Genomic DNA, 27,567 nt, shown 5'->3' with positions numbered 1-27,567 from the left:
TCACTGAATATATAAGCAACAGAGCCTCTCAACAGATAGAGAGAGCCTTGTTTTCTTAACAATAAGGTGCCGAAAAAATTCATGCTTGCTCAGGTATAAATAAATCAAAAGAACGAAATCCTCGCGTACCTTTACAGTACAATCCACCGTTCTTTTCAAATTAAGTAAGATCGATCATTTAAACACGATGAGAATAATAATAATAATGAAAAATACCTGTTTGAGGGGTCGTGTGTAACTAACTAGTACCTAAGTAAGCTACAAGTGGAAAAATATATCAAATGCATAATCAGACTGACAAAAGTCAGATCCAATACAATATAGAATATACCTTTACAATTTAGAATAAGTTAACTTTCAAAATCGGAGATCTTCTTCGCTACCGACAATGCGGATAAGCTGGTAAATCTGATTTCCAACAGGCGACTTTCGATATATTAAAATTCAGCTTGATGGTGAGGCCCAGAGGACAAACAAAATAACCGAATAAACATGGCCATTCAATTTCCTTTGTTTTTGTCCACTAAGCGTCACTGCCAAGCTAAATTTTAAGGGCCCATTAACCGATTCATGCGCGCGCTCGCGCGCGTTGCTAAGGATGTGAAATTTCACTTCCGGTTACTTAAGTCAGCCTGAGCGCGGAAAACTCAAAAACTTGCGAATTCGCTTGCATTTTAGATGTTTTTCTTCGTGTTTCACAAAATGCAAAGTAAAAAAAGTACAAGCAAAGACAAAATAAGAGAAAGACAGAAAAACAAGAGCAACAGAAAGAGAAAAACTATCTACGTGTGGCTTTGTCTGATCTCACCGAAGTGCGCTGGTAGTGTAAATTGCGCACGCGCTGATAGGGTAACTTCCAATATATATCGGGCGCACTTCCGGTTTCTTTAAATGCTAAAGGAAACGCGGTTTTTCATTAAATCCAGCCTTTTTCGACGAATTTCTATTAAAGCCAATGTTAGAAACATAGCTATGCATTCCTTTTTCGAAATCATGCTTTTTTCAGAAAATTATCAATAAATCAATATTTTGAAATGCTCTCAAAATCTGACCTTTTAGAAATGAAACAAAATCGATACATAGCGTAATGAGGATTTAAATTAAAATATTAAATCAATGAAAAAAATCTCGATAAAGTAATTTGCCTAGGAGCCTTTGCATTTTTTTTGTATTAGTCACATGACCATGGGCGTGGCCTGATGACGTCATCACTAGTGTTACTGATCATAAAAAGTTAAAACACATGAAATAACTCTGAACTAACTAAAAATGATGAGGTTATATGAGAATAAATTTTCCTTAGCATCGGCTCGAAAAGATCGGTTAATGGGCCCTTAATATATCGAAAACGGTCTATTGCAGCTCGTTTTATTACCTGAGCCCCCAAGAAGGGAAAGGGAAGAGCAGAAAGCTGTGCAGTACGATTTTCGCTCTGAAGTCTTCGATCAACTTTCAAGGCGTATAATTTATTTTATATTTCTTTGACTGCTTGCAGAGTTTCATTCGTTTAAATGTTTGCCTGAACATGGGAATTTTAAAGTTGTAAATAATAGGATTTACCAGAGAGTTAGCCAAGTGGAAGAGATTCATAATATGAAGAACAAGTGGCGGAACACATTTTAAACAAAGATAATAAGTACAGTTAACTACAACACCTGGAATCCAAAAGACAAGAGATGTAGCTATCATAAGAAACAGAGTCCTAGAGAGTTTCGCGTTCTGTTGCTGTTCATTTTGTCTGTTTTGAGTGCCATCTATGGCAGGAACTCTGCAATTAAGTCTTGTTCGGATCACCAGATAAGAGACGCAGATTGTGACCACACACAAAACCATGACACAACCGATGGCAAGTATCCAGTGTGCGTAATCCAATATGTCGTATACAGCTAGCAAAGTCAATGCCCCGGCAAATATTGCAGTAACCCAAGTGAATGTGGCACTGTAAGTGTAGCCTTTTGTACTTGCTACTCGATGACGGAGCGGCCAAATCAAAGCATATGCACGTTCCAGAGAAATGTGTACGAGGAAAAATGCTGACGCAAAAGAAAAAGTTACTTGAAAAGCGCCCGAAATATTTTTATCGTGAGCACCGTTCAAGTTTCTTTCGTCAAAATGCCCAGGGACGTTAAAAGCTCCTAACGATATTATTTCTGTGAATCCAACAAACAGGTCAGCGACAGCTAAGTTGATAAGAAGAAAGGAAGTGCGCTTGAGTCTGTTGCGATTCTTCCAAAAGACGAATATGGTGAAAATGTTGCCAACAATGATGATTATGGCCTCGAGTATGGCAGCAAGTTGAACCACAATAATAGCTGTATTGTACATGATAGATTCCTTGAACTGGCCTGTGAGTTAACCGAACGTTTTTCCAGAGTTGAGTTCAGTTTGGTCGGTTTTCAAAGTGGCAAGCCATTGCCACCCTAATGGTATCATCATTTGTGACTTGTCGCTCAGCCCATTGTACTACAGATGTATTCTGTGTTAGGGGTGGTACTGTTACAGCACAACAGGTTGAAATAAAACTCTCCATCAGAAGAAAAACATTCCACAACTTCCAATAGAATTGCGAGATGTAATTTTTAATTTACACCTGACAAAAATTTTGCCTCAGCAACTTCAATAAGAGATTTCTTTAATTTCTTACACGCAGCTGCCGTGATTGTCTTGTAAAATTAAATGTGCACATTTCTTTAAAGTCAATCTGACATGATTAATTTTTAATCAATAACAAACTAAATTGGAAATGCTCTATTCATGACAAGTGTTTTCTGTAATGTACTTATCTAAATAAATGTTGGGGGTTCTATGTTAATTACAAAGTGAGCCCGAGTACTGGCAGTAGAAGTGTTCTTCGCTGTCCAACTAAAATTATTTATTTAAGTTGGCGTCCTAGGGAAATCACTGATAAAGAGTTTTGAGCACGTTAGCCGTCGCCTTGGTTTTTGCTCCATGCTGCAAAAATTGTAAAATTTAATTGAAACTGATAAAATAGAGTTTTCCAATCATCTTTTATTTAAATAATAGCTTTTCAATAAATGAATTTGTCAGTGTTTACTTAAATTAAATTATGGTTTCTAGAATTAATTTCCTTTGTTGAAATCTTCGAAAATCACATTACAACAATTCCCGCGAAATAATGAAAAATTTCAAACACGAGAAAAGTAGCGGCTGCAATGTACTGGTAGTGTTCTTTTATTTTGCTCTTTTGTTTCAAATTTATTTTTTCCCTCTGTGTAAAGGTGGGTCCTTCAAATATATTTTGCCCAGAATTAAGCTGGAGAAAGATATTGTCAAACCATAAGTTCACCTTTGAGCAGATCATGGCAAAATAAGCTATTTATTTGTTCGTCTAGTCATACCTCGAATCATATTATAAAGGATGATGGTAGCATTGGGTAAAACGTCAAGGATAGACTAGGATTAGCACAGCCATTGTAGAATAATATTATTCAGTAGGTGGTATATTGCAATCTACGAACTGAAGGACTCAATAGAAAATAATACATGGGGGCGCGTAGATGTGGAATCTCTCTTCGTATTTAGTTTTGAATTCGATTACGAAGATATTTCAAATGGTCAAGAAAGTATTTGACCAAATTTGCAGTCACCTCGAAGTTTGTCAAAATGTGCCGCTCCGCTTCGTATTTTCAATTGCATTCTCGATGTTTAAAAATGTGGTCAAATACGGTATTTCGTGTTTGATTTATCACGGCAATCAGTCCACAGCCCTTCCCAAACTTCAAATATTTGCCTTTTCCTGTTTCACAGAACAATTGTGACAACTTTGCTTTTCATCCACATTCCCGTTTCTTTCCCTAAGCAGTTTACTAAAATATCAACCCATATAATTAAGTGTGGGTTGTTTTGACCTCTTGCAGAGCTTTGCTCTTTTAATTATTTCCTTAAGATGGGAATTCTAAAACTGTAAATGATGGGATTTGCGAGAGAAAGACTAAAAGTAATGGTACACATTTGAAAACTATTAATTGAAGGTGGCTCCTTGGGGAAATCACAGATTCTGAGTTTCGAGCAAGCTACCGTTATATTTTGAGAGCTATATTTTTTGCCTTAGTTTTAGCTCCAAGCCGGCTGTAAACTTTAATTACCAATGATGAATTATGTTTTCCAATCATCTCTGTTAAAATAATACATTTTAAACAGCTCAAAGAAATAATTTTCTCAGTATTTATGTGAATTAAATTATCAGGATTTCTAGAATTTCCTTCGGTGAAATCATCAAAACAGTTCAACAATTCCGGCGAGATAAGAATTTTAAGCACGAGAAACGTGACGGCTGTAGTGTTTTGGCATTGGTTTGTTTTATTAATTGTGTTTCAAATTTTCTTTTTTCCCTCTGTCAGCAGATCGGTCAAATGGATTTTCCATAGAAACCAGCTGAAGGAAGATATTGCTGAACTGTAATTTCACCTTTGAGCAGATTATAGCAGAACAAGCTATTTCAGACTTGTCATACCAATCTTAAGCTCGAATCATATCAGAATGGATGAAGATAGCATTCGCTAAAAAGTCAAGAATAGACCAGGATTATATTAATTAGCACAGCCAATGTATAGAATGGAATTGTTCAGTAGGAGGTATATTGCAATCCACAAAAAAGAACTGATAAAGCAGGGCTATTGCCAGGTGACTAACATTTCTAAAGCCGAACACAGCTGAAGTCAGACAAGAGAGTGTTTTTCCGCAATTTGAGTATTAACGTTTTGTCCATAAATAGCTCAGATTTATCTTGGAAGTTTTGTTGCACAAATGGGTGGCTGCCGATGAAGAAATAAAATAGCGAGACAAAGAAAAAGTATAGGAAAGAGAACTCGTTGATCAACTTCAAGTTCAAGTTGACAAACAGCTAAGGTTTCGACCTGTCCACCCGACGCAGTTCAACGGTTTCTTTAGAAACTAATACCTTTGGGCAAAGATGCAAGAATTGTTACTGTAGTCGCAAACTGTCGTTGCCGGCCACTCGGCCTGCGTTCTACAAAAATCTCCTGAAAGAATTCATCATTTCCAACAACTGACTGGTATATTGATGAACTTGAAATTTTATTCTTAAACTCATACACGATTCTTCAAGCTTAAAGAAAGGAAATCTGGACTATGACGGTGTTTGGATATCTGATCCTATCTAGAATATATTTTTACGATTTTATTTCCTCGTTTTCTCCTTAGATTGGGAAGATATTTCAAACGCGCAAAACAGTGTTTAACCACATTCCCAAAAATCTTGAAGTTTGTCAAAAATACTCTATTACGCATTGGATTTTCAACTCTCTTCTCGGCTGCTTCGCGGCCTAACATATTCTACCCTGAAATTCATGAGGTCGACTTGTAGCAAGTCTAGGTCATTCGTTTGTTTTGTGGCAAGTCTAGGTCTTTTTGTTTATTTGCTTTTTTTGGTTTGATAAGGCACCATGCCATCGAGTCTTCCTTGTCAAACAAATATTCAGAATGGCGATTTAGAAACCGACGGGCTCTCACCCACAAGAACACTTGTGATAGCTTTGCTTGCTATCCACCTTCCGGTTTCTTTCCCCAAGCAGTTCTACTGAAATATCAACCAATATAATTAACTGTATATTTTTTTGACTTCTTCACTTCTTTCTTCTTTTAATTATTCCCTTAAACATGGGAATTCTAAAACTGTAAATGATAGGATTTAAATGAGAATTAGCCAGACTAAAAAGGTTAAAAATTTGAAATACAAGTAATGGAACACACTTGTAAAACAGATAATGAGTACAGTAGACTACAATACTTGGAATAAAAAAAAAAAGAGAGAAATGCAGGTAACACAATAAACAGAGTCCTAGAGAGTTTCGCGTTCTGTTGTGGTTCATTTAGTCTGGTACTGGCGCCATCCCTGGTGGGAGCTCTTGAGTGAAGTCTTGCTCGGATTACCAGATAAGACACACAGATCGTGAACCAGACTTAACTGCAGAGTTCCTGCCATCTGTGGCACTCAGAACAGACAAATTGAACCGCAACTAACTAGGACTCTGTTTATTGTGATAACTGCACGTCTCTCTTTTTTTTTTTTGGATTCCAAGTATCGTAGTCTACTGTACCCATTATCTCTGTATCAAATGTGTTCCATTACTTGTATTTCACATTTTTACTATCTTTCGTTTGGCTAATTCTTTCGTAAATCATGTCATTTACAGATTTAGAATTCCGTGTTCAGGGAAACATTTAAACGAGTGAAACTCTACAAGCAGTCAAAGAAATCAAGTTTTAAAAAAACTTGATTGAAGACAGCAACGGAACTGCTGTCTCGTCTCCAGGTGTCCCTCGTTCGTTTGAACGCGGTGCGCATGGAGTTATGGGTCACTTGCTAACCATCGAGCAACATGCAAAAACGCCTGGTGACAAGCCGCGGTCAGAAAGTTATCTCATATCAAGGCAATTATCATCCTGTCTTCGGAACATTACACAAAGAGGTTTGGAGAGAACTATTATGATACTTTAAATTTGAAATCATCTCAAACGTGAAATTCAAAATTTTAACAGGTAACAAGTAAAATTTTATATATTGTTGGAAATTTTGAATTTTGGTGTTGAACAATACATTGTGAAAATCAAATTTCGTCGTTGATAATATTGCAATTTTTCCTTCTTTTGCTCCTATTATTATATGAATTATTTTAAAATATCAATAATTTTTCCTTTCAGACTGTGCCACCAAGATTAGCTTGGCTAATGCGAGTCCGCGAGTATACGATGTACTGTTCATCATGTCTTCATATGAGATGTAATTGCTTTAAAAAGAGGGCCAGGATACATTTACTTAGATACAAGTCCCGAGAATTAATGTTTGTTAGTTTTAGCTTTGTCTTTTCACTGAATTTTTACTCGTGAGGAGGGTCACAATTTATTGGAATGTATGAAAAAATTAAATCGCTCATGAGTTGACGCTGCATAAACAAGTAACTGAAAGGGCCCTTTGATGAAACAGCACGATCTTCTGTAATCATGAAGCTCGTTGCACGGATGCTCTTAGAACAAAAGCTTCGAATGGAAAAAAGAGATTTCATTTCTTTGTTTTCGTAAGTCAAACAGTTGTAAAAATACTAGTGCACAATTTTGACAATTGTTTTTTTAGTAATAAATTGTAACTCTGTCTGGAGCTTTTCCAAGCATTTACGGTTGAAACAGTCAATTTGGGCCGTGCTCTGATACGATGAATTGTTTTCGTTTGATTGGGTTGCTTAACGTTGCTTGTCTTTTTCCTGTCTTGTCTTAGTTAAAATGGATTGGCGAATCATGTCCGATACCACGCTTCAAGGTAAAATGGCTGGAAAAGTGTTTTATTGGGAAACATACGCCCCTGAATCAACCGAGTTTGATGCTGCCTGTCGGTAGCATGGTTAACAAAGTTATCAAGGCCTCAGTATTGCTACTGACCTGAGCCTTTACACAACATCAGCATATAAATAGATCTTACACAGTTTTCACACGCAATCATGCCAAAATCAAAACCAATCATGGTCAATTCGAACAACAATAATAATAGTAATACAATAATAATAATAATAATAATAATAATAATAATAATAATTATAATAATAATAACAACAGCAATAATAAGTGTTATAATAATGATAATAATGATAACAATAACAACAATAGCAATACCAATAACAATAATATTTTTGTAAAAAATTAATATCCAACACGTTTAATATACAAATATACAGATAACTCGTTAAAAAGAATGTCAAAAATTTAAAAATAAAAGTAATAATTTACATCATAGAATATCTTGTTTTCATATGAAGTTTGTTTTAAAATAATAATAATAATAATAATAATGATAATGATAATAATAATGACAATAATAATAAAGACAATAATAATAGAACAACAAAAGCACAAGTTATAGCTGTAGTATTCATTTTACTTACAACACAGACGTATCAAAAAAAATGGCAAAGGCCATTCTTACACAAAGTGAGGATGGCAAATATCATAGAATTGTTAAATCATAAAGTAAAAATATACTAATAAAATTTGTTTTGTTGAAAAGAATTTTAAATATCTGTACAAGAAATACCTACACAGGCGCAACACATTAGAAAGTAGAAAACCGGATTGACTCGATCAGTCATGGCCATTGCTGATCTCAGTTAAATGGTTTCTGGTTCTGTTCGATGTCAAGAAGCCTTTCCGTAAACTAGCACTGACGTCTCTTTTCCAGGAACAATTCCGGCCCTGCTAGAGAGAGGTCTGGGATCCAACCTTGACGACGTAGCCGACTTGACGTCTGTGAAGAATCTCTTATTGGTCTTTAATTTCGCGCGAAAATTCGCAACTCAGCAAGAGCCAATCAGAGACGCTACTGCAGACATGCGTCATGGGAGTCGCCTGGGGAGACGTTATTTAAGCGAAAACAGGTCTGACAAAAAACAAAAAGAAAGAAAAACACGACAAAAACAACTCACGCAAAAGCACACAAAGAAACAAAAGTAACAGTATCAACAATATTGAAGCTTAATCCGGCAGGGTTCAGCTGTCACGTTTAAGAGCTGTTCAGTTAAGTTTAATTCTCAGGGTGAAGCAAGGGTCGTGTCGGTAAGAAACCGAAAGAGCTTGCATTATAAGTTGTATAGTTTGTTTAATTTGCGTAAATAAATTTGGAGAGTAAAAGCCTTTAGCAACCGCTTCTGTAAACCAGCTACTAATGCAAGCGCAGCGTCTCGGAGGTTCGCAAATTCACTTTTGTGATAGCCTCGGGTTCTCCTTCTGTCGAAGAAACTCAACCCCAGTCACAGCGGTCATATTGTGTTCTTGGCCTCTCGGCACTTGCCAACAACCCGGAAGTTGTTACATCTGGTTTCGTCATCGGGTTACGTCACTGTTGCTAAGCAACGTTTCTACCAAATCTGCGGGCTCACATAATTCTCAGCAAGGAGACTTCTACTGAGACAGGAACTTGTTCCGATGACTGTAATGAACGCCATTTGAAAATAATTGCAGAACGATAAAAAAAAATCGTTGTCAAGTTGAAAGCTCTCTCTCGTTCAGAGCTGAAATGTTCAAATTAGAATATAAAATGCTCCTATAATATGATAAAAAACAGGCCGATGAATTCTCTCCATTACACCGTAGCATTGTGCGTGGGTTTCGCATAATCTATCGTGTCCTCTTCCAAATTATCCTCCGTTTTCTCCAGGCGCTCAGATGTTGCCATTGGGGATCCTAGACTGGGTACCATGGCAACCAGAATGAGTGCCAAACAGTCGGCTACTTGCGGGTTGGGGGCACAAGCGAGAGCAGGATTGTGTCCGTCCTCATCCTCGGCCAGCAAATTGCCTCCTCTTGCTATAAGCTCCTGTACAACAGGCACAAGGCCATTTCTAGCGGCTAAGTGTAGTGGCCTGTGGGAACAGCAAGTTAAACATGTGTGTGTTACACGTTGTGCTCAGTAAAATTACGTGAAAATGTTGTACTAGTGGTAAACAACGCAACACGACACCATAATAGCAGATTTGCACGTTGTCGTCATTTGACCGCAACTGGCAGAATTCCTTTCGTTTTGTCTTGATGATTTAAATTTTGAAGCCCCAGAGGGGTTTAAATAACAATCGCCCTAATTAGCATAAGAAACAGAAAACATGAAGGATTCTGGTAGTTGTAGTCAAATGACGCCATCATGCAAATCACCTATTACGTTTATTATTTCTTTTCAGCTATAACTCTTGTAACAATGGTTAAAAATAGTCATTTTCACACATTTTATCGGCTGTTGGCAGTTTGTACTTACGTTTGAAGAGCGGTGTTGGCTAGACTAAGAGTGGAATCTTCCATTTTGTCCAGAATTAAGAGAGCGCAGGCCGTGTGACCCTGTAACAGAAGAAACACAGTCGATGGATGGATAATCTTTATTTATCCACGGTACAAAATTCATCAGCTTTAAAAATACCTAATACTAATATAATCAGAAATATTTAAATAAAAAGCTGCTTCCCACGAATGCCGTGCCTTACAGTTCTTCTTTGAGTAGTCGTTTGAATTGCCCAAGGGACTCTGCTTCCCTTAAGTTACAAGAAAGACTGTTCCAGAGAATGGCGCCACTATAGCTAAAGCTATTTTTGTAATAGTCTGTGCGCGGTAATGGAACATTGACTTTATTCTCAGAGTCCCTTAGGTCATATGCGATTTCTCGCCTTTCAAATTTAGAACTGAGATAGTTTGGAGCCAACCCGTGCAAGGACCTGTAAACCATCGTAGCTCTTTGAATTTGCTGAATTTTGAATTTGAATTTGGAAGACACTTTACTCTCACAGTGCCTCTCTCCAACCAGGTGTACGAATGGGTACCGGCGAATTTAATGCTGGGGATAACTCAGCGATGGACAAGCATCTCATTCGCGGGGGATACTCCTAATCGCTTCGTGCTACAGAAACCGGCCGTATGGACCACTTAGCCCGACACAGACTCCACAATGCTTTTGAGAAGTTGTTGCTAGATCAAGACAAAAACCCGCGGTTGATGATTCTTTCTATTCTTGTTGCTTGTTTGTTAGACAATGTAAGGATATCTCTCAATCAATCAATCAATCAATCAATCAATCAATCAATCAATCAATCAATCAATTGATTAATCCCTGAATCAATCAATCAATCAATCACTGAATAAATAAATCAACCAATCAATTAATCAATCAATCACTGAATCACTAAATTAATCACTGAATCACTAAATCAATCAATCAATCAATCAATCAATCAATCAATCAATCAATCAGTCAGTCAGTCAGTCAGTCAGTCAATCAATCAATCGCTTTATGTGGTCAGTACGCTTAGCTGCAAGCTAGCTTGCAGGTACGCCACGAAAGAGAAAGACAAAAACAAAAAATTAAGAATAAAAAAACTTCATGGGAAGTATATAAAGTAAAGATAAACTACAATTAAACTTGAATTACAAATTAAGATAGTTATCGTAGGGAGAAATGTCGTCTAAAGTGACACGACGTTAGTCTTCCAGACGTCTGGGCTTCAAGTAGGCTCGATTACCAGCCGCTGTTTGGGAAGGAAATCGATCGTAGACTGCAAGCCCTGGTTAGAATTGGGCGTGTTGTATTCTTCCTAAGACGCTTTACTCTGCCTGCACGGGAGCATCAAAGATGCAGGTGAAATCTAGGGTTCATATGACAGAAATGCCGCAGAGAGGCCATGCAACTTACATGTACACTTCCAGCCGCTTCATGCTATGCTCGGTACAAAACAGAGAGCAAGGCTTCTCACCTGACGGCACGCTACGTGCAAAGCCGTGTTTTTATTTTGATCCGCGCTACCTACGTCAGCTCCACCAGCCCCCACAAGGTATTCTGTTTAATGATAAGCATCAAGATACAGTCAGTATCAGTTGCCAAGAAAAGACATTGCATTTCAAGAAAGCCCCATTAAAGAACGAACATCCTGGGGTAGAATTAGGCGGCTGTTGTATGGTGGTTTCAGTAACACTTTTAAGTGTTAAAAAGAAGTCTTTAAAAAGAAGCTCAGTCACGACATTTTGAGTTTTTTTGACCAAATACAAAATTGCCTTTAAATTGAAGGAAACCCGAAAAAAATAGTTAACTAAGATAGAAAACACCAAAGTGATGATAATAAACCACAAAGGAACAAGGATAGCTAAGGATGGAAAAGATCAACACGGATTACAAACCATGAACTTGAAACATCTAGGCATAACCTTTTAAGATACACAAACCGTGAGGTGGCTCCCTCAAGTGTATGGATCGGCGCAAGGTCACGGCCGTTGTATCGTAGGGAACATTAATTTTGGGTGGAAGTCGCGTTTTGGCCTGGAGTGTGGATTAGATGTGATAGAAGACAACATGAGCTGGAAGCTTACCTACTGCGCCCGCATGGCCATTGTCAGCGGCCATTATCAGCGGTGTTCTACCAGACTGATCCACTGAATCCACATTTCCTCCTCTTGACAACAGAAGCTGAAGGCATTCTACTTGATCATTAAATGCTGCGGCATGGACAGGCGTCCTGTGATCATCAACAAATACACGATGTCTTTGATGTCAAGATACAGTTGAACCCCGCTATAAATTCGAACTTGGTTATTTGGAATACCCTGATATTTCCAACACAAAACCATTTCCCTGAAGTTTGCCCTTCAGTCATTTATTTACTAACAGCTATTTCGAACTATTTTTCGTTTCCCCTACGAGTTCGAAATAGCGAGGTTCAATTGTATCGCTAAACCCAAAAAATTAGCACCCAGAAACTGCTCAAGTGGGCTGAAAAAATGTCGGGGATTGGGGATGGGAGGTGGCGATTCCTGTGATGAAGCCGCATCCCATCCCATCCAAGGGAGTCCATCACCCGGGGCCTCCATACGTACTGGGCTCCTGTCCTCTAGTCCCTTTGTGCAACAAAAGCTAGGATAAGCTGAGCACTGCAGTGGCCAATTCCCTAACGTGTACTTAGCTTAGCCAATAGACCATTTTACAGTTGTCTGCTCAGTGACCTGGCCTCTGAATGGCAGCGAGGCCGGAGGTGACCATTTGTTGATACAGACCTCACTGCTTTTGTTGTGTACATGAAGTTGTTCTAATGCTAACCAGTCTCCATTTAAATGAGCAAAGGAGAGAGGTTTGTAAGAATTAATCAAAACAAGGTCACCTCCAGCCTCGCCAGGTAACTGATATATAACAAGCTTTTATTTTCTCAGAATTCGCTGGATCATAATGTTCAAGAGCTAATCATCGTAAGAAAAGATTAAAACATTCCCACAGAGTGTAGTTGTGTAGCTCCCACATCACTGTAGCATGATTATAACGAGATGAACAGTATACATAGATTGAACACCTCCTGCCAACCATGCAGACAATTACTGAACGTTTAGACGTTTAGGGTGCTCACCATTTAGCAAAAAAAAAAATTTCTCCGGGTTGAAAGTCAAATGAAACAGTATATTTTCCACAAATTCGTCTGGAAATTATAGACTCCCTCTAGAGTTAGTCCTCTTTTTCAGTTCGGAACGGAACGGCGGAAATTTCTTTACCATTTGCTACATTTTCCAGTTCCCAATCTCTTATCAGCCGAAAACAGTTACAGTACATCGCATTGCAAATGGTATAAGCACCGTCTTGTTCGGTTGGTTTGTTGATTTAGAAAAAAACCCTTACCATTATTCAACGGTCGTCCAAACCGGTTTATTCTGACAAAGAGTAAGCACCTTTAAACTAAGAAACCTGAGACATAATGTAACCATTGCAGGCCAGAAACAAACACCCGCAATGCGTACATAGTACTACACCTATTAGACTACATACACGTGCCTAAAATAAAAGCCATTTTCTACAATGGCAACTCAGAGTTACAGAACATATTAACATATTACCTGTCTTTTTTATCGCATAAGTTGACTATCTCGTCACCTAACGTGTCTAGTAACATCTCTGCACAGGATTCATAGTCATTTATGCTGCACAGAAACAAAGATAAAATATTATACCTTCAGTACACAAATCAAAAGAGCTCATCATCCAAACTTTTTCAGATTGACAACTGACTACTTACACTGCACAGTGCAGAGGTGTAAATTGATTGCCATCAAATACTCTGGAGTGGTCACCCTAGAAGTTAACAGATACTTTTCACTGCAAGTATTTACTATACATGGATTACGTAGTGAATACAAGCCTGCATAGAGTGTTTTAACATAACGAAAAAAACAACAGAAACTTATATTTCACCGTAGAGTTAGAAATTACAATGTTCTGCTAGAGTAAAAAACCAAAAATGATAGGGGTGCTGGCCACCCGACGTAAAGTAAGAGTTAAAAATGCCGGGCAGGCAGACAAAAAAAGAAGATATTTTACATGTTTAGGTCAGGGACACAGACAAAGTTTCTATTCCCACCTCTAGTAATATGTCCACACACGTATCATGGCCTGCCAAGAAAAGACAACGCACCTAATGTCACTATTTACAACAGGGACAACTTCAGTGAGCAAACCCATGTAACATAGCACATTATACACTGTAGTCCTGAAAACTGAAACATCCATCCTGGTTTTTACCACAATTACTACTAATCTCGCAATCTGATTGGCTAATTTGCCGTTGTCGATAAGAGTCCAGACAACGCTGCTCGCGTCAATGTGTCATGCAATGCATTTTTCAGCTCCCGCTCTGAAAAAAAAAAATTCTTTGACGCTGATATTGTGGTAAAAAACAAATCGAAATGTGGTTTAGCGTGGCCTGTACTTTTATCGACAACGAGTACGCGTCATCACGGTGGTCAAAATGCTGCGCCTCGCGAGTCCACAACAAATTTTGACCACTGTGATGACGCGTATCGTTGTCGATAAGAGTACAGACCACGCTAAACCACATTTCGATTTGTTAATTTGGTTGTGATTTCTTGGTACGTACCATTAAAGCAGGCCCAGTGAAGCGGCGTGTAGCCGTGATTATCCATGTGAACACCACTACCTACGACCTGTAGAAGTCCATTTAGAATGCCCACGTGACCACAAGCTGCCGCAAAGTGAAGGGGAGTGCGACCGTTGCAGTCTCTGAGAAAACAAATTAAAGATGATTGTATTTAAGGAGCTACAGTTCGTCACGTGACGGATACCCGCGCCTGCAGAAGGCACAACTGTATTTGCATTGTCACGCAATGCAGCACTGCGTGACAATTCCAATAAACGACTGCAAAAGCCACACATTACGGATATGTAAGAGTATATTTCTCAAATTTGCTGTTTGTATAAATCCGCCTTTCACCCCCAGTCCTAACTCAGTTGACCAGCATCTCTCTAAAACCTCTATTCTGATTCGTTCTTGTTAATCCGCAGCTCTTTTGTTTTTAGGGTGTGTTGTTTACCTATTGTTTCGTTTGGCAAATTATAAAGAACCTTGTGAACGGTACAGGTCGCGTTTAAACGTTCTTTATGTGGAGCAAAAAGTATTGTAGAAATTGATGTAGACACCAAAATAAGCGAGATCTGCATCGTACCGACATGACTAGTTCAAGCAACATTAGAGCTTCGTATTTTGGTCTATCTGTCTGTTTGTCTGTCTTTCTGTCTGTCTGTCTGTCTACCACATACACTGCACTGTTCAACTCCACTCCACATGCGCTCACCTACAAAGTGCATCTGCTTCTCTGTGCAAAAGAGCCTCGGCGCAATCGTCATGGCCGTTTGCCGCCTTAAAAAAGGGGAAAAAAGTGACAAGATTACGGCGAAGTAATGTGAGGAAAAAAATTTTTTTTCAGCTTACTGTATAACATCGTTGCATTGCAATTTGAAAAGTGTTGTACCACCCATGTTGCACGTTACCTCAACATGCTGTACAAAGCTAAACCCCTCTCCACTTAACGCAACACGTTGCCACAACTTGGAAAACGGGCGACAAAGTAACTGCAGCTTGGACGCGACTACTTACTGCTCTATGAAGTGCACTGCGGTGATAAATATCCAACGCTTGAACATTGGCTCCTTCAGCCAGTAAAAGATTGACACAGTCTACAAAACCATTACCTACAGATGCCATCAAAGGTGTCCTGTAAAGGAAAGTACCAATATCACAAATTAATATTCTGGCGTTACATGTACATGTATGTTTAAATTTCGGATAAATACATGTATGTGTGATGATTTTAATTTTTAAAGCATGTACATGTAATATCATGATTTCTGAAGAGGATAATAATGACACTACCGGTAAAAATCTTCTTAACTTTATAGACACTTAATAAAATATACTTCACAATGATTCCACACTGGTCTTCCATTAAGGAACACTAACAAGTTACCTCTTAAGCTGTAATTCCCAATTACGGTTATTTTCACAACAATGTTATTTGCAGGAACACTACACTTAGAGCTCTAAAAAGTTAATATGCAAATTGTTCACCTCCATTTAATATATCTTAAAAGTTGATCAACCTTACTCGCATTGAGGGAAAAAAAACACCCATAACAGCAGAAAAGAAATTTCAGCGAGGTTTACCAGTTAACAAAACAGTCGAACATATTTTACCTTGCATCGGCATCAGTGCAATCTAAGGAATTTTCAGTGTTACTGTATTGTAGAAGAAGTCTCAAGCAGTCTGTGTGTCCATTGTAAGCTAGACAAATACAACAAAGATAGTTTGGCCAAAAAAAACAACAAAGATAGTTTTTAATCATAAAAAAACAAACGTGAGTTTGCTCACTTAATTTTGCACAGCAAGGACTAAGTTAAACTGAGACTTCACTTGTAACAAAAATAGTGGTCACTTACGACTTGTAAAACTAACTTATGACTTGCAAAAAAATTTTACAGGACGGATAACGAACAGTAATTGATGATAATCTTGACAAAGATGTACTGTCCCCGAATTACCTCCTTTATCTGTGCTACAAACAACCAAGCTCGGTACAACAACATACATATAACATCTCTTATGCACATAGAAATAATCCGTTCTGTATTTCCCAAATTCTCACCACCAACATTCAACAAACATATGGCAATCAATAAGGAGAATTAATATTTTGAACTTGAGCCTGAAAAGTTTAAAGTGATAAACAGCAATTACCTGCAACATGGAGAGCGTTTCTCTTGGTTATGTTGTCATGAACTAAAACCTTGGCATTGTGTTCTAAAAGACACTCTACACATTCACTGCAACAAAGAACAGAATATGAAAGAACTTCCATAAATACAACCTAGATGTCAAGACATTTTTGTATCACCATTTCAGTCACTTTGTTTGCACAAACATTTTTTTCCCACTGAATTTTTCAAACGTTAATTACAAGTTCCAGTACAGGTGCCATCCTTAGATCAACAGCTTGTGCAGGTTTTGTGCATGCACCTTCTTGCAAGGTGTTTTCTAATGACTAAGAAGAATCATTGTTTTTTCCTAAGTTCTTCAAAGCCACTGCAAGAGCAGTTTTTACGCACAAAAACTTGTTTACACTTAAAATACAAATAACTAAACTATACATACGCATGTCCTTGAAAAGCAGCAAGATAAAGTGGAGTATGGCCTGAACAAAAAGAGACAATGTAAAAGACAATTATTGTAATTCAACAATACTTTCGTAACTCAAAAAAAAAAGTAGTTATTTTAAAAAAGTATCCCTCAAGAGAAAGAGAATAGTAGAAAATATTAACTGCACTAAGAAGTGGCGAGGGATTGGTCATACTCTTCTTACAAGCAGCAATTTAGGTTTGAATACTAGTCGCTATTCAAGAACGGAGCCTACACATTCATCTCTCTCACAGAGGAACGTAGATGGATGGAAATCTAGCCTCGGCAATCAAGTAAAAAAGCAATAAGAAAACAACTTCAAGACTAAATAAGTAAAACACAGTAATGACAAAACACTGTCTTTCTCGCTACTTACCATTGGCATCCTTAATATCAATGTCTATGAAGGATTCTAACAGCACTTGGAGGGCTGGGAAATGGCCATGATAAGCCTAAAGAAAAACACAGGTGTTCCAAATAATCAGGTGCTTTATTATTATTATTTATGGTCTATGAAATGGTACACAGTTTTTCACAGTAATTTTATTACCTAACCCTTTGTGCACATGCACACATTACAGGCCTATTCCTATGATGCTTGGCTGTTCTTCAATGCTGGGATGACAATGGTCACAGAGAAAACAACTTACCACTAAATGAAGAGGAGTGGTAGCTGGTGAGCCTGAACTCTTATTTAAAAGATCTGTTGCAGCTACATCTAATAACTGAAACAACATAAAAATATGTCAATTTTTTTAAATTTTATTTATCACATTTATTATGTGCCTGAGAAAATAACTTCATTGTGATTGGCTGAGATTCATCATTAATTTCTAACTTACATTACAGTGCAAACGTATGTGCATACATGCAAAATTTTCTTAGTCATATAATAAACGAGTGTTCATGTAAAGGTTTTGAGCAATTTTCAGATAACTTTATCCATAATTGTACTTGCATTCATATGATTACCTATCCTAATTACAACAATGATTAAATTTGTGGTAAAACCTGAGCTTTTAAACTTCCACTTAATAGTGATGAACACCTTGTTATTACAGTAGGCCCACATGACTAATTGACTTGCCATGCAAAATTCAGTCTATTTAATCATGGACTCAAAAGAGAAAAAGAGGAAAGGAAAAAACAAACAAAAACAAAAACAATGAGTAAAAATTCAATATGGTATGTGATAAATTGTACAATGTACCATTTCTAAAGCCAATTTATGCCCTCTAGCAGCAGCATAATGTACAGGACTGTAACCTTGTTTATCTCTTTTGCTAGCATTAGCTCGATTTCTTAGTAGGTGTTCCACACATCTGCAAACATCACAACAGAAAAAAAAACTCTACCAGGATTCAAATAATTGCTGATGGCCTAAATGGGCTAAAACAAATTATAAATCAAGGGAGGACATTAACATTTACATGTAGAGGGAACTGGGGGAGTAAGAGAGGAATGAGCTGAAAGATGAACGAGAACAAATAAAAGAATGCCCATTCCTTTTTACAAACCTCTTTTCAATCTTAATCTTGCCCTTCAGAGGTACAAACATCTCTTCTGTTCATGTGAATATTGTGCATTTTGATTACAGTTTTTAAAGCTGCTCTTTTCATTATGAAAAGTAGTTTAGGTTTCTATTTTGTCAGATGCTTTCCAATTATGTTTACAAATTATGTAAGTCTGCTTATACATGTGCTGAGATGCTTGTGAACTTACACGAGATAACACCAATAAACTTACTAAAGAGCAGTCAAGAGTTCTTAAATTGTGGCTCGTTTTTCAACCATATTCAAGGTAATACCAGTATTAATCCCTAGGGAATCAAATACTCCTGTTCATATTGGATCAGTTTGATATAGGGTAATAACACATGCTTACTACTAAAGCTGGTAATTATTACATCAACAGTTAGAGATGACGTCAACACCTTATACTCAGTGATAAACAGAGGGAGTTGCTTACTTGGCATCTGAGTCTGCAGCAGCTGCGTAGTGAAGAGGAGTGCAGCCTCTTGTGTCCACTTTATTTACATTGCAACCTGATGCCACTAATGACTTCACACACAAGTAATGAACATGACCAGCAGCATAGTGAAGTGCAGTTCTATAAAACATACAATACAGAAAAACAAACCATTGGTCACATGATATACTCTTTATGTACATGTAGCCATGTTAGAAAGAAGTCTGAAATAAGATGAAGTGCCTTATTCCATTCATAAATTACAAAATTAAAGAAACAATTTGAATTTGAAACAACATACATGGAAACCACAGCGCATTTACATACCTTCCTAATCTGTCAACTGCAGTATAATCAGTACCGCTATGCAACAGAAGTCCAAGGCATTCTACATTTCTAAATAATATTGAACCAAAAAAACTGAATCAACCCTAATATACATGACTGTATATACACTGTAAAACAGTTGCTTTAATGATGCGGTTATTCTTCTGTACTGAGATCATCATCATCATCATTATTGCATTATTACATTTGTTGCATTTCTACCATACATGAGCAATGGACTAAATAATTATTATTTACGTAAGGTTCCAGTAGTCACCTTGCATAACTTACCCACTACAGGCAGCAGAATGAACACAGGTATGGTCGTTATCATCTTTTGCATTAACATCATTACCTACAAAAAAAAGTATACTCACGCTTTGAGAGTTGTGAACCTTAATAATAAATACCAACTGCCCAGCTGCCCAACAGCTAAAGTTCAGCTGCCTAAAGTTGAAGTTCAGTGGACAAACTGCTTGGCCAGTGGATGGTTTGTGTTTTTTGGACAACCAGAGGTTATTGCTGCATTTTAATTTATCTTAATCAGTTTTACTTTTTAGTCTATATTAGCATTTTAAGCAATTTGTTTTATTTTATTTATTGTTTCTGATGCTTTGTATTTATGTTTGTGAAAGTCATTTACAGTAGTTTTAGAGTTCTTATCTATTTAATAATTATAAAATCTTGTACTTTTAGATTTATCTAAGTGAGGGGCACAAGATTGTTGGTGAATTTCCATTATTTAATAATCAGATTATGAGCTCAAGAATTCTTTGAGGCGGTAGTTGATGAGGCAGAAGTTCAAATCAATTATTGCCTGATGTAAATCTCAAGCTCATAATCTAATTATTTTAGTAGAATTCTAACTGAAATTTCCTTAATATAACAATTCCAATTATTTCTGGTTTTAGAATTAAATTTCACGCTTTAGAGAATTTCCGCCCACTGAATTGTCAATTTGACATTTGCAGTTGTGTACACATGCCTATCAGTTTCTTTAAAAAATTTTCTAGCTTTTTTATTTCAAGAAACTGTAAATGCCCTCCTTTTAGTCTTCTCAGGAATTCTGTTTATTCATTTGTTTCTAAACATTCTCTCAAAGCTTCAGAGAAATGAGGAAACATTGCAATTTTGTCTACCACACCCAGCCACTGCACACCAATGACTGATTGTATGCAATAGCTCAGCCAATCAGATTATTGACAGCAGAATTCTACCAATATGTGTTCACCCTCCATCAATAGAGGCTTTATTTGTGATTCCATATCATGTTTAGGACCACATCTGTACATGCACTTGCATCGTGGACGTCACTTTAAATAATAAATAATATGACTTCACAAGATGGAATCATAATGTTGATGTTTTTTTATTGCAGAATAAAAATAACACACTGCCTTTAATTGTTAAAAACTATTTATAATAACCTAATAGTTTCTGTGGTGTGAAACTCACCATATGATATAAGTTTCCTACAACAGTCTGTGAAACCACCTAAGCTTGCCATGTGAAGAGGTAACATTCCAAATGAACCACGCCTGAAAAATAGTAGGAAATATACACGGTAAGCTTCAACTGGTGTCAATAAACAAAATAAATGACTATGTGCAATACAACTGTTTGCAGGTATCTATTTCTACCAGATCAAGAGGGTCTCTTTAAAACGAAGTATTAGCTCTTTGCCCTTTTGTTCATCCAATACTCACTTACCTTGCATGGTTTGCCCCACTGGCCAGCAGTACGCTGAGTAATAATTCCTGGCCGTGCAGTGCAGTTATATGTAAAGGGGTATTTCCTCTGATATCTGTCGCATCCACGTAGCAGCCTGAACAGAGAGGAAAAAAACTATACTTGTATCACAATTATCCAACATTGTAGCTTGTACAAGACTTTTATAATCAAGTCAGCTTTGTACAGTACTTCTTGCATCAACTCTATGGTGCCATGTCAGTGTACTATTGTACAGTAACAGCACTATCACAAATGGAATTTTTTCAAGTTAAGTGCAGTATAAATTAATACTAATGAGATGTAACAAAGATCTAGTGTATGTACACATTTGACCATTACCATTTTGAAGAAGAGTTTGAGCCCTTGAGCAACGCCCATACAAGGCAGCATAGTGAAGTGGTGTCCGTCCATTCTTGCACTGAAAATGAAAAGACCCAGGGCTGTCATTAAGGGCTGCAACCTGTAACACCTGTTACGGTTGATTATGCTTGATTGCAATTGCCTGCTGTTGATAGAATTCACCTACAAAGTAACAAGTTTTTTACCGGTGTGGAGAACAAGGCTACGGGTGACTCAAAATTTAGTGAAAGCCCTGAAGACAGTGTTTCCGCCAGAGCGCGCCATTGCAGGAATCCCACGTTACAATCAGAGATGGGCCCCAGAAAAACGAAAAAAGGGCCAATTTGGCCCTTTCCATTTACAAGACCTGCAGGCTTAACACAGGCATAATGTTTTAAAAGTCATCCAGGGCTCAAAATTGTGATTGATACGGTTGCCAATGCAACTAACATTTCATCCTTGGCGACCAAAAATTCTGGTTTAGTTGCCATAATACGGCATAATGGAGACTACATTTCTCTGTGTTGACGATCAATAACAGTTATTTTGTCACACATTATGACCTTCTAGAAAATCATATTGAAAGATCTTTGCTTCTAAAACATTTCGCATAAGAAAATTCAATCCATGCTTTTGCTTTGCTGTACTGATTCTCTCATATCAGAAAACTTCCAAATGGCTGACCGTGTTTGAAATCACCCTATAATGCATTGCAAACCCTTGATCATTGACTACGTCATGTTTGCCTAAGGATTGTTCTCTTGTAATGCATGGATCCTTCATGCTAGTATCTGTTTCAAAAGAAATTTTAGTGCGTAGAAACACTTCAAAAAGCACTTACTATAAATTTTATCATAGATCCTAATAAACCGCTTTATTTTCCTTGGTACCCTGATGCATTTTTTCATTCTGTAGCTTTCAATTTATTGGCCCCTTTCCTAAAAAATTGGCCCCTAAAAAAGATCTTCAGGGGCCACTTTGGCCCTCAAGTAAAATTTTCTGGCTGAAACACTGGAAGACCCACATTCAACTATGCTCGGTCACTCACTCGAGTCTGTTCTATGTTCCTCCCCAAGAGAGATGGCTGAACGCATGAGTTCGGGAGAGGAGAGCAGCCTACTGTACTTTCTCAACCAGTGCATAGTAATCGAGTCTAATACAGGGTTCATACATTTTCTTGTGGACAGAATTAAAGACTTTTTCCAGACTTTTTCCAGACCACTTTTTTTATTTTCCAGACTCAAGGTAACAGTGAGATTCTTCATGGCCCGAGAAGAATAACTGTCTTAACTATGAAAACAATGAGTTAAAAAAATTCAGTTTCACCTGTTTAATTCTTAACTTACAGTGACACAACCAAAACATAGCAGTGTACTAATGTCTACCATTAAGCAAATAAAATTTATACCAAGAATCAATTGAACCAAAACCCAAAACACAAAGTATAAAAACAAGTGATAAAAATTTAGGCAAAGAATTAAACTGAATTACAACATATCATTATATTGCAGTAAATCCATCAAGCCAAGTAAAGAAATATTTCAATTGGATCTTGACTTTTGGTTGCATGAAGACTGGAACAAAGAAAACAACAAAAAAACAGAAATATGGCATCCAACTTGTACATGTACAAGTTGCTTTTAGTAGACATCACTGAAACAAAATATTTCAGTAAAGGAAGACAATCACTCGGTTACACTCAATGGAAAACGGATTTAATATTTTTTAGTAATATAGTTGTGCATATCAGACATGGAAGTGACTTAACGTAACTCGAAAAAAACTACATTTCAAGAACCACAGAAATATGTAAACTTCACTCAACTCTTAGGTCTTACCATAAATTTCCGAACTAGAAGACAAGAAATGTGTAACAGAAGGAGACGACAGTTTCAATTCCATGGGTTTCTTGTGTTTCTTGCCGATCATGTGGCTTTGCAAAGCAGCTTCTCCCATGCTTGAAATATCAATTGCCTTATTACAAACAACACACATTGCTTTGGTCTTTGACATAGGATCGGCTGCAATCCAGGCCTTAAATTTTTCATCTGCTTTCCACTTAAAGACACACTTCCTCATTTTCACAAAGCGAAAGAAAAGCCAGGGAAGAACAACAGCTACATGAACGCGAACAAATATTGCTTCCTCCACTCAACTAATGCGGGAAACAAATAAACCATGATACATTACAAACACAATGAACCATAATGCAATGCAGTGCATTGGAGACTGGACTTTCCGACCGTACCGCCATTTATTATAGTGTTTTACCGTTTGGCCAAGTTAATTCAAGTGAAATCAGCTACACTACAAAGATTTCAGCTAGCTTTTAAACACCTGCTGCTCCTTAAGAAAAATTCCAGACTTCATCCCATTTTTCAAGACTTTGCCTTTAATTTCCATACTTTTTCCAGGTCTGGAAAAGTAGTTTGCAAATTTCCAGACTTTTTTAAAGAATTCAAGACTTTGTACAAACCCTGCTAATATTCAACTCCTTTGTTATAGAGCACCCAAGTGATAATGATTTAATATCCATTACAATGAGAAATACATTGCAAAACGAAACAGAATGAGATTCAGAATTAAAAGAAATAATGATCTACTACACATAACTTAAGTAATGCAACTAACATGGAGAATCACAATAACTTTCCTTGTTCCTCACCTGCAAGTTGGGACTAGCTCCATCATTCAACAACAGTTCAAGACACACATCACCCTGCCCTGACACCGCAGCATAATGTAATGGTGTCTAAGAAGATAAAGAAACAATGAGTTGCAACTTGCACAGAAAGCTACAGAAGGGGCTGCCTGCCAGTAAACACTGGGCCGGTAGCTGTGTTCTCAGCAGGGCCTTCTGGGCAAGTAACTTTTCACTCTCACTTGCCCAATGGGCAAGGGATCAGGCAAGTACAGTAGACTGCAAACTAAATCATTAAAAGAGCAAACTAAGACTCGCCCGGGGCAAGCAAAATTTTAGAGCTACATGTACTCATCCCAAGGGCAAGCTGGAATGAATGAGCTGCCAGTAATCGGATACCCATGTTATGTGCAAAGAACACTGGGATCGCCAGGGGGCAAACATTGCAAGTCACTAGAAGGAAATGTATGGCGAAAAGTTGTTTCGACATCCAAAAAAAGGATTTTGGAGAGAAATCAACACTTTTTCACCGTTTTTTTATCGCAAATGGACTTGGGCAATGTTAATATGCAGAAAATGTAAGTTTTTGTTTGAATAACCGTGAAATATGTGATAAAATCTACCGATAAACTTCTTTGCTTGTTTTAAGGTTTATTGCAAAATTTACATCGTGTAATGGTTCGAAATATCACAAAAATTAGGTATAAATCGAGAGGAAATAACCCAATAAAGCCTTTTCAGTTTCAGTTTACGTGTGTACAGCCTGTTTTCGTATTAGTTGCATCTTTCATAAACAAATTATGGCTTCTGGAAATGTACCTCCTCAAAGGAGAGAAGTCATTGTCAGAGGAGACGATAACTGTTTCCACCGAGCTATTGCTCTTTGGAGGGATGAAATGAGCTATGAGAAACATGAAGAAATCCATAGGTTAAGTTCTACCTTGATTGAGAAAAATCCGAAGGTTTTTCGGCCGCTACTCTTCTCTTCGCACTCTGTAAAGGAACATGTTAAGAGAAGCAAGATCACGGGAACTTGGGCAGAAACTGTCGACATATTCAGTTGTGCATCGCTGCTTAGGCGACCGATTTGCACTTTCTCGACATCACAGAAAAAGTGGTTTACTTTTAATCCGATTATGATCACTGATTCATGTTCATCGATCACAACAAAGAAGCAATGCAGGTGTCCAATCACTTTGATGCAAGGGAAAATCCCTAAAAGACACCCTAGTTAAAGTTAAGCTATGAAGGCTTTAGAACTTATTCATCTGCTAACCGCAGGAGTCGTGCAGGCTTGTCGACACTTTTATCACTCTGTCGGACCTTCGTACTCGTTGCAACCTTGAATTGATCATGATTAATAGCTCTAGCCCACAACAAAACATCTTTCTTATTCTTGGGCAGGTAGAACCTTAATATGCCAACATGAGGAAGAATGTTTTGCTTTTCTGGGTACCTTCGATCGTTGTCACAACCCCACACAGCACAATGATCGCCACCGGGCATATTTCCAATATTATTTATATAACTGAGCTTCAAAATAAGCCAAAAGCAGCCTGTCCACAACTGAAAAGGCTTTATTGGGTTATTTCCTCTCGATTTATACCTAATTTTGTGATATTTTAGACCATTACACGATGTAAATTTCGCAATAAACCTTACGCAAGCAGGGAAGTTTATCGGTAGATTTATCACATATTTCACGGTTATTTAAACAAAAACTTTCCGCATATTAACATTGCCCAAGTCCATTTGTGATAAAACAACGGCGAAAAAGTGTTGATTTCTCTCCAAAATCCTTTTTTTGGATGTCGAAACAACTTTTTGCCATACACTTCCTTCTAGTGAGTTGCAACGTTTGCCCCCTGGCGATCCCAGAGTTCTTTGCGCATAACATGGGTATCCAATTACTGGCAACTCATTCATTCAAGTTCTTTTGGTGTCCTGCTCAGTGTGCACAGAAAGTCATGTCTGATAGCCCAGGGCTGGTGGATTTTCCAGTTAGGCTAGTGAATTCTGTCCATTGCTTGTCTGATTGGAAACTAGAATTTTTTTAGGAAATTCAAATTAAAGAAGTACAGTGTAATGTATCTGTATTAATTTTATTAATTTCATTAATTAATCATTCTAGTGAGCGATTTTTAAGGGGATAGTGAGAATCACTCTTGGGCTAGTACACCATACCTACAACTCATACCTACAATTACACACGCAAAAGCCTGTGGTGCAAACATTTGACAAAAGGCAGCTGCAGGAATGTATGTATGTACATAATGGCTCATGCCCTGTTTCAAGGACTTTCCAGGGTGTCCTATAAAAAGGTTCAAATTTTCCTACTACTGTATATTATATGCAGTGTATGTGTACCCCCTGTCTCCCCCAACCCCAACTTCAACACAGTGGTATTCTTCTGGAATTGTCAGTGCAATGTAGTACTTTTCTGCCACCATGTAGGGAAGAGGGAGAGAAACGTCAATTGCAGTGCATGTGTTTTTTTTTCCCTAAACCTGGCTGGGGAAACTGTTTATACATTTTACAGTGCAACTTCAAAAAAAACGATACCATACATGTAGATTGTCAGGTTGTGACTCTCAAATAAGAACAAGGCTTTCCTGCAGATATACTGTTGAAGAGGTGTTACAAAAGAGATCTACGAAACAATGTACATGTACACTGTATAGTGCATTGAGCACCTTTGTGTACGTACCATGAAGTACTTTAAGGAATACATACCATGCCTTTCTTGTTAGTGGCATTGACAGAGGCACCGAAGCTCATCAGCTCACTGATGACTATGTCCTGACCATTGAGACAAGCTATGTGAAGGGGTGTGTTACCATTTAAGTTCTGAGCATCCACCTGCACAGAAAGTGCCAGAAACAAATTAACCAGCTGCAATAAGCAAGCTCTCAAAGAATTCATGTACATGCAGCTAAGAGCTCGAACATCCAAATGTTTAAATTAAACTAAAAACTCAAAAAACAGAGGATGTGTTCCATTGAAATGACCTTCAAATGAACAAAGAAACAAACAAACAGAAAACAAACATAAATGATTGATCATGAAAATGAGAGTGTTTAGTGATGGTTTGGGGTTACATGAGACTAACGTTACAGAAACCCTTAGCAGGCTACATTTACATACATGTACATGTAAATCACTATTATGGAATGTCCATGTACTTTACAGAAACCTGCTTGATTCATTTGGACACTGGTTTTCTGAAAGATTAGTACGACTTTGTTTCAAAATTGACTTCAACCACTTGACTACAGTTGACCACCTACTAGCAAACACCCTAACTCCACATTCTTAGCATCAAATGTTCATGTATGCTCAGCAATTTAAGAAATTTACAAAGACTGAGAGTCTTACTGAAGTTCCACGTCCCAACAGCTGCTTCAATGTAGTCAACTGTCCCCCAGCGGCTGCGGCATGGAGAGGAGTGTAATGCTGCAACAACAACAGCAACAAAAGCACACTTAAGTTAAGACAGTTTGTATTTAGTTGCTAGCCTAGGTACGTGTAGTTTAAGCAAGTGGTCCATGCTGCAGCAG

General features: G+C 37.6%; 2 protein-coding genes across 2 annotated transcripts in view; both read right to left on the bottom strand.

The window, feature by feature from the left end:
- Positions 1–1,098: 1,098 nt before the first annotated feature.
- On the bottom strand, positions 1,099–2,349 carry LOC145488549 (adenosine receptor A3-like; the record flags this gene model as incomplete). The annotated part of the gene is made up of 1 exon (XM_081467433.1): positions 1,099–2,349. A coding segment is annotated over one exon (897 nt), but the record flags the coding sequence as incomplete, so codon positions are not given.
- Positions 2,350–7,878: 5,529 nt separating this feature from the next.
- LOC145488711 (uncharacterized) overlaps positions 7,879–27,567 on the bottom strand; it is a 24,603-nt gene continuing 4,914 nt past the window's right edge. Inside the window, exons 9-33 of the mRNA XM_081467632.1 lie at positions 27,386–27,463; positions 26,744–26,869; positions 24,035–24,121; positions 21,370–21,448; positions 21,010–21,124; positions 20,755–20,837; positions 19,591–19,654; positions 19,300–19,368; positions 18,973–19,113; positions 18,215–18,326; positions 17,655–17,729; positions 17,381–17,456; positions 16,981–17,020; positions 16,567–16,652; positions 16,026–16,113; positions 15,429–15,546; positions 15,127–15,191; positions 14,412–14,554; positions 13,896–13,927; positions 13,554–13,609; positions 13,375–13,458; positions 11,869–12,014; positions 11,259–11,341; positions 9,776–9,855; positions 7,879–9,389 (exon numbers count right to left, since the gene is read on the bottom strand). Coding sequence (XP_081323758.1) covers positions 9,110–9,389; positions 9,776–9,855; positions 11,259–11,341; positions 11,869–12,014; positions 13,375–13,458; positions 13,554–13,609; positions 13,896–13,927; positions 14,412–14,554; positions 15,127–15,191; positions 15,429–15,546; positions 16,026–16,113; positions 16,567–16,652; positions 16,981–17,020; positions 17,381–17,456; positions 17,655–17,729; positions 18,215–18,326; positions 18,973–19,113; positions 19,300–19,368; positions 19,591–19,654; positions 20,755–20,837; positions 21,010–21,124; positions 21,370–21,448; positions 24,035–24,121; positions 26,744–26,869; positions 27,386–27,463 — 2,406 coding nt within the window. The 3' untranslated portion in view covers positions 7,879–9,109. The remainder of the gene's footprint in view (positions 9,390–9,775; positions 9,856–11,258; positions 11,342–11,868; positions 12,015–13,374; positions 13,459–13,553; positions 13,610–13,895; positions 13,928–14,411; positions 14,555–15,126; positions 15,192–15,428; positions 15,547–16,025; positions 16,114–16,566; positions 16,653–16,980; positions 17,021–17,380; positions 17,457–17,654; positions 17,730–18,214; positions 18,327–18,972; positions 19,114–19,299; positions 19,369–19,590; positions 19,655–20,754; positions 20,838–21,009; positions 21,125–21,369; positions 21,449–24,034; positions 24,122–26,743; positions 26,870–27,385; positions 27,464–27,567) is intronic.

This window comes from Orbicella franksi, chromosome 5 (genome assembly GCF_964199315.1).
Source record: "Orbicella franksi chromosome 5, jaOrbFran1.1, whole genome shotgun sequence".
Lineage (NCBI taxonomy): Eukaryota > Metazoa > Cnidaria > Anthozoa > Scleractinia > Merulinidae > Orbicella > Orbicella franksi.
This window is presented reverse-complemented; position numbering and strand designations above follow the sequence as displayed.